Consider the following 7,833-nt stretch of genomic DNA (forward strand, 5'->3'; position numbering starts at 1 on the left):
TGTGAAGGCCAATCTTCTCTCTGGTCTTAAGATCGGTAGAAAGGAGGTCAAAATGAGCATGCTTCAATTTGCGGATGACACATTTGTTTTATGTGAGGACTCTTTTACAAACCCTGATGTCTATTCTTAGGGTTTTGAGCTAGCCTCAGGATTGAAGATAAACTTTCATAAGTCAAAGCTAGTAGGCATCAATGTCCAGAGAAACAGTCTTGATTGTTACTCAAAGACCTTGAACCGCTCAGATGGGAATACCATTTAATTATTTGGGCCTAGAAGTGGGAGGAAATCCACAGAAGAAAAGGTTTTGGGAGTCGGTTCTAAACAAGTTAAAAGCTAGATTCAATGTGTGGAAAGGGAGATTCTTGTCCATGGTAGGGAGAATTTGTTTAATAAAATCTGTCATCACTATTGCAGTACCGCTTTTTTACTTGTCCCTGTTCAGAGCGCCGATTTCGGTCTGTAAAAGCATTACCAATATTCAAAGGAGGTTTTTGTGGGGTTGGGGGAAGGAGAAGAAACCGATTTCATGGGTAAGATGGAAAGACTTCTGTAAATCAAGAGAGGAGAGAGGTCTAGGTTTTAGAGACATATGAAAGTTTAATTATGCTCTATTGGCTAAATGGAGATGACGATGCATATCAGATGAGAAAGGGAGGTGGAAGGAGTTGCTGGCTTCAAAGTATGGTTTGGAACTTGATAATCCGCAAATACCATTGAAATTCCAATCCTGGTGGTGGAGAGACTTATTTAAAGTTTGTAGGGAGGGAGGAGGAGATGGATGGTTTCAAAAAGAAATAGGTTGGAAATTAGGACGCGGAGACAAAGAAAAGTTATGGGAGGATGTGTGGATTGGAAATACTAACCTCAAAACATTATATCCAAGATTATACTCCTTGTCGTTAAATCAGGGACAAAAGGTGGAAGAGGTAGGTGAGTGAGAAGAATCGGTATGGCGGTGGAGGTGTGTCAGATTTGAGTGGAATCCTTGATGGAAACAAAGCTTATTATGCACATTTCAGGGGCTAATGTCAATAGGGAATAAAAAAGGATGTTCAGGTGTGGGGGAACGATGAAATGGGAGGCTATTGACATGGAAGGCTAAGGCGTTCCCCAATATCATGACCACAACATGGAGGGTTTTGTTGGATAGATTACCAATTAGAGAGTGCTTGAGTAGGAGAAGGGTGATGTTAGACTCCACTTTGTGTGCTTTATGTCAGGCCAAGGATGAATCATGTTAACATCTTTTCTTGGAATGTAAATTTGCTATGTGTGTTTGGTCCTTGTGATTTAAGTGGATTGGAATCTTGTTTGTCCAACATAATGATTTAGAGACCCAATTTGAGAGCTTCCATTTGATTCAGGTTAGTCTTAAACAAAATCTAGTGTGAAAAAGTGTATGGGCAACTATAGTCAGGTGTATCTGGGAGCATAGAAATTCGATTGTGTTCAAACAAGGGGTAGTAGAGGCAAACGAGGTGTTTCAAAGAGCACAACTCAAGTCCTGGTTATGGATGAAGCACAAGGTGCACTCTTTTAGTTACTCTTTTGTGGATTGGGTCATGAACCCAATGTCTTGTATCAGAAGCTACAAGTAAGTAGGATTTAGATGGAGCCAAGCTACTATAGAGGAGGAAGGAGGAAGTTGCAGGTGATTCTGGTGTGAGTTGGAGTTATCAAGTACCAGAGGTTTAGCATGCTAACCAATCATAACATACTTTCGGTGACTTCTCTGGCTGATCTGAATGCACATATGGTGGCTCCACAATACACTCAGTACCTCTTCGTTCTTAACAAAGTGGTGAAGAAATATTTGTAAGCCTTTATGCCACCAAAACTAAATGAACAATGTATGAGATTGGTACTTTGAAGCCACTTGATACCGGTTTAGCAAACCATACCCAGTTGGAGTTAGTGTGGTTCCAATGAGCAATTGTTACACAGTTGCTGTATTGTTGGAACTAATAAGCCAAACCATACTGGAGTTGGCAAATTATAAGCAAACCCTTTAATGTAAGTGGTGAGGGCTTCGCTGCTTAATGACAGTCTGGGTAGGTCTTAGAAACAGTGGAGGAATTTGTGTACTTATTTGCAGCTTCACTAACCTTAAAATGGAGCAAGAACCAAAACAACATCAGTTTACTGAAGTTGATGCAGGGGAGGTACTGCTTTTTGTTAATGTAGGTTTGCCAATGTCTGGTATTTTGAATAGTCATGCTTTGTTGGTGTGCAGGGATTTGCTATCAATTTTTGGGAAGAATTGAAGCTTGCTCATGTGGTTTAGACATGTCTCAATTCTTAGTCAACCCCTTTAGGAACTAGTATCCATGAAGCATAATAGTAGGCTCTAGGGTTATCTTTTTATTGGTTTTTTCTACAGAAATCTTGTTTTACTGCAGTATGCTTTTGTGTAAGCATATTGGGTGATGAAGGGGTCAGTTTTGGCTGGTATGAAGGAATAGGGAAGTAGATTGGAAGGAACAGGTTCGTTGGAACTGTCTGTGGCTTACCTGTTTGTGAAGCTGGAAGTTAAAGACCTATCTAAACCAAGCACCAATGTTCAACTTTTCTGCTCTCTTTGATTGAGGAAGCTGGTGCAAAAGTTGGTCAGGATCCTCCACAAGGTTCAACATAACGTTAGTGAAGAAGTATCTTGCAGGGAGCACATGAATAGCCATGTCATGTTGTGAGAAGAATAAGGAATAAAAGGGGAAAGAAAGTCAAAGTAGTGAAGTGTCTCAGAAGTTGATTGGCAGGAGTAGCTGGTTTGCACTTTGGAAATATAACATAGTAGACTCTATTGCTGGTCCATATTTGTTTAAATGGGAAGAGTCAGCAACTGAAAAGTTGTTTTTTTGGTGCATAGTTTCAGAAGTCTGATATCCATTAACTTAGGTTGTTGTGGAAATGGTTAGCTTTTGGTTAGTGTATACCGACAACATAATGCTTGGTTTGTGGTTCTATAGGGAGCTGGTAGCCAGTAATAATAACTGCTTTTTGTCTTTGTTGGTTCTTATCGGAACCAATTTTTTGGGGTGGTAAGGGTGGTGGAGGCCCCTTAGTTAACTTATATTTCTACAACTTAGTGATGTTTCACCTAGTTTGCTTTGTATTGTTGGAGATTTAACTTGGTGAATTTCTGTATACAGGTTGGGACACCCCTTAAAGGTCCCCTTTTATTCTATTAATTCATTGCTGATAAAAAAAAATAGTGGAAGAAGACTCTTATATAGTGTGTTAATAACTAATGAGATGGTGGATGAAATTAAGAGGAAGAAGAAAAGATATATCATTGTTAATTAGATTATGAGAAGGCATATGGCTCTGTCAATTGAGAGTTTTTATATTATTTGCTAGGAAGATTAGGGTTGTTCTAAATGGATATATTGGATAAGGGGATACATGGAATCATCAACAATATCAATCTTAGTTAATGGTAGCCCAATTGGTGAATTAATACCACCAAAAAGATTGAGACAAGGGGATCCATTGGTGTCATTTCTTTTTCTTGATAGTTTTTTTTTTATTAACAAAAAACGAATGAATACAGAGGAGGTATTTCAGGGATACCTCAACTCTTATACAAAAGACCTACCTGAGGCTCTTCTAACCTCCTTTCTTGTGAGATGGGCACTAAGAAAAGATATACTAGCAAGTGTAAGCGTAGGGAAAAAAGAGGTTGAGGGTCAATATGCTACAATTTGCAGATGACACCTTAATATTTTGTAAAGGCAATGCAAATATTATTTTGGATGTGAAGTGTATTCTAAGGTTTTTTGAGCTCACATAGAGACTTCAGGTGAGTTTCTACTAAAGTACAATATGGGGTATAAGAGTAGAAAATAACACTATAAAAAGATTCAGGACGATCCTAAACTGCAATATCATGAATATTCTATTTACATACTCGGGGATACAAATACCTGGGGATACAAGTAACAGATAACCACAAAAAATCCTTTTTTGACAGGGTATGATAGGAAAAATTAAGAAAAGGTTGGCCAAATGGAAAGAAAAATGCATTTCATTTGTCGATAGTTACCCTAATTAAATTTGTGCTAACTGGGATATCTTTGTTCTATTTATTATATTTTAAAATGCTAATTAGTGTGGAGAAATACGTTAATAAAATCTAGAAATACTTTCTCTAGGGTTTGGAACACGAGAGTAGGAAAATTGGTCAAGTGAGAAAATATTTGTAAATGAAAGGAAGAAGGAGGGTTGAATGTCAAGGATATAAAAATCTTTAATAGTGATTTATTAGGAAAGTGGAAGTGGAGATTAGGAAAGGAATAAAACGAATTATGGAAAGATGTCATAGAATCCAAGTATGGATCAAGAAGGTATTTGAATAGTAGTGAAGAGGATAGATATGAGTCCGGGTGGTGGAGAGACATTAAAAGAGTTTGAGGATGCACACAACAAGACAATTGATTTGAGAAAAATATAGATTGGAAGAGAGGTGTATGCGATAAGATCAAATTTTGGGATGACAGATAACTAGGAGACGTTATTCTTAAAGAGATATCCTAGACTTTATGGCAATGCCGTGAGTAAGGAGGCACATTAGGACAATTAGGAAGTTGAAATGGTAGTTCATGGGAATGAAGATTAATCTAGAGAGAAACCAAGTACTAGAGTTAGAATAAGAGATAGTTAGAAGACCTCGGAATAGGCAGTATGGGGAAGAATGGATTTGAAAGAGTGACGAACAACAAGTTTACGTTGTGAAGTTTGCCTACAATAGAATATAAGATGAGATGTTATTTAAAAGGTTCTAGAAAAGGAAAGCACTACCGTATACACATCTTCTTTAGAATTGTGGAATAAAAAACCCCAGAATTTGACTTTTGGCGCTCGTGTAAACGAGGTGCTCTACCTAACTGAGCTACAGCCCTTGTGCTTTTTATACATATTTTATCATAGTATGAAGAGTAATACAAAATATGTTACATAACAAAGGGGTTGATCTTCTTGCTTGAAGGGTAATACAAAATATGTTACACAACAAAGGAGTTGAGCTAGGTATCAAAACATGTGTTTTTAATTATATGAAAGAAGAAACAGTTAGCTATCTATTCTTAACATGTCGAGTCAAAGGAGTGTGTGTGATAAGTACAATAAGTGGGTGAGAATCAGTACAACACAACACTACTTACCAAAACATAGTTTTAATCATTTTTGCTTGCTTGAACTGCACTCAAAAGAAAATAAAGTATGAGAAAAAGAAACAAGACTAGTTGTTGAGGAGTACAATTTGCAGTGCATGAAGTCCCGTATGTATATATATGTATGGGCACTATGTTTTTTTTGTATGCATTCCACTGTAATAAACCCAATTACAGCTGCAACTAGACTTTGATAGGAAGCAGATTAACAAGATGAGGTGGTTACAAAAACTTGGGGAGGAAAACAGTGATAAGTGCATTGATGTCCACAAATGGGAATCTCTCTTATTGTGAATGTGTATACAGGGAGATGTTTCTATTCTCCTAAAGGTCTCTTCAACGTAGTCTCATTAGTTGTTTTTATATAAGATACAAGGGTTGAAGAGACATCTATTATATTAGTTACTGCAAAAAAAATAAGATGAATTCAATCAAAATATTTTACTTTATGTCTAAAAGATTTGTTTATATGAGCATTACAGTAAGGAGTGTATGATTAAAACTTTGTTGTGTAATGTATACTGTAAAATGATTGAAGCATTTCAAATACTTCTCTATTTACCAAAAAACATTATTTGAAATTAAAAGGAAATGTATTCTCAGTTGTACACACAAGATACTTGAGCATTTATGAAACTTTTGAGGTGAATCTTTCTTACCACTATATTGGCAACGACAATTATTCACATCTTGGTTGCATGTTTCCAAATGACCAATTACAGCATAGCACCAATCTATTTTACTCATTCAAAATAGGAAATAAATTAATTACAAAGAACAAGTAAAGGTTTGTTTATTTGTTAATCATAGTCAAATTCTTATGAAGTTATAGTGAATAAGAAATAATGGTAAGTTAAATAAGGAACATATACTCTATTTAAAGAAAGATATGTTGATAAGAGTGAATTAATTACTAACAATAAGGGGATTCTTTGCGTTTTTTCAGCTGAATCTCAATTTGATCTCCAGGTTTTAAATCATTCATACAGTTAGACATATGAACCTCCCTTGGAGATGTTTCAACTGGTGATGATCTCAACCTATCCCACTGAATATTTTCCTCGGTCAGTCGCCACCCACCAGTTTGACACCTGTAAAATATAAAGCATATATGCCATAAACAAATCAACATATTAAGCTATCATTGCATTTCCTTTATATTTTTACATATTGCACAATTAAGCTATGTTAAAGAAAAGAAATACTATCTATTATCTCAAATACCTTTTTCTATAATTAAACAAAATTTAATCGAAATTACCAAAATCATTAAAATTGGTGATTTCCAATAAACTTTACTGAATTATAGGAAAAGAATATTGGAAAATAATTGTGAGAAAGAGGGTAGCAAACATTTCACTAAAGAAAAATATTACTATTGACTTTTACTCCAAATTAAACAAACATGGGACATCAATGACTAATTATATATTATTCTCAAGGATTGAACTTTACCTTGCTTTGAAGGTGTCTCTTTTAGAGTCATAGCTGACTATGGCATCATAGCATAATAGATTTGCAGCCTACAACCAAAGTTATGTAGTGTTACACTTGAAAAAACACACACACACACACATATATATATATATATATATAAATTATGATCAGTTAGGGTTACCTTATACAGTTGAACAGGAAACCAGAAGCGACCACTCTCAAGACAGATATACAAAGCCATTTTGGAACAATTTTTAAACAAAGTAATCAAGTCAGTGAAATTTTCCAAATAAGAATGAAAGTTTAGGAAAGGCCAAACACCACTGAAAGAGCCACATGATCCGGTTTGATTCTGCTGAAGTGAGAAGATGCTTTGTGTGTTTGCAAATTTTGTTGTGTGCCACTGCCACTCATGGTAAGCAGCATCACCAAGCAGCCTACCCCATTTCTGCTTGATGAGTTTCTCCCACAAAGCATCATTTCTGGTTTTGTCCCTCAAATTGGTACACACTTGTGCCACTCTAAACAAATCCATTGGTGAAAGGCACTCAAGAATGCAATCCATGGTCCACTCAGGCAAATCTAAGAGAGAATAAACTTTGCAATCTTTTTGCTTCTCCAGTTTTGACACACAGTTCTTCTCAGATGACATTTTGGTTTGTTGAAAACTTCAAAGATACCTAGCTAGTTTGAAATGATTTAGCAGCCTCCACCATACAAGCCCAAAATTGGAAGAAAGGAATCAACAATTAAAAGTTGGCTCATCAACGAAGAATTCTAGCTTGCCATAGGCATCTCTTTCAAACTGGATCTCCCATCACAAACATAGCTCTGAATTGCCAAGTCCTTGTTAAGAGCTTTATTAAATAATATCAAATCAATTAAACAAGTAGTTTATACATGTTTTTAAAATGACAAATGAAAATATCTAAAGCTTTAAAAATATTAAAAATAGCATATAGTTTAAGACGTATACATGTGTGAACCAGTGAGTTTTACTGAAATTAAGAAGGATGAAATATAATTAAATTTGACAAACTGAAAGTTATTTTTTTTTCAACTGTAAATGACTTGGTCATGAATCCAGAGACACCTTGGATTCACCGTTAGATGTTTTCGATGATTTCTAAGTCATTGATCATTTTCGATTCATCCATTGTTCCGGCTAATGTCTCGTGATTGGTTCATCTTTTGGACTTTTGGTTAAAACAAAAAACAATTATCTTCC

General features: G+C 35.7%; 1 protein-coding gene across 1 annotated transcript; it reads right to left on the bottom strand.

Moving 5' to 3' along the window:
* Positions 1–5,484: 5,484 nt before the first annotated feature.
* Positions 5,485–7,410, bottom strand: LOC137816154 (F-box protein At2g41170). The gene is made up of 5 exons (XM_090296423.1): positions 6,787–7,410; positions 6,624–6,691; positions 6,087–6,259; positions 5,828–5,902; positions 5,485–5,573 (listed from the first exon to the last, which is right to left on the bottom strand). The coding sequence occupies exons 1-5, from the start codon at positions 7,255–7,257 to the stop codon at positions 5,485–5,487; spliced, it is 876 nt and encodes a 291-aa protein (XP_090152549.1). The 5' UTR covers positions 7,258–7,410.
* Between the last annotated feature and the right edge of the window lie 423 nt (positions 7,411–7,833).

The sequence above is a fragment of the Phaseolus vulgaris genome, chromosome 1, assembly GCF_051622355.1.
Source record: "Phaseolus vulgaris cultivar YP4 chromosome 1, ASM5162235v1, whole genome shotgun sequence".
Classification (NCBI taxonomy): Eukaryota; Viridiplantae; Streptophyta; class Magnoliopsida; order Fabales; family Fabaceae; genus Phaseolus; species Phaseolus vulgaris.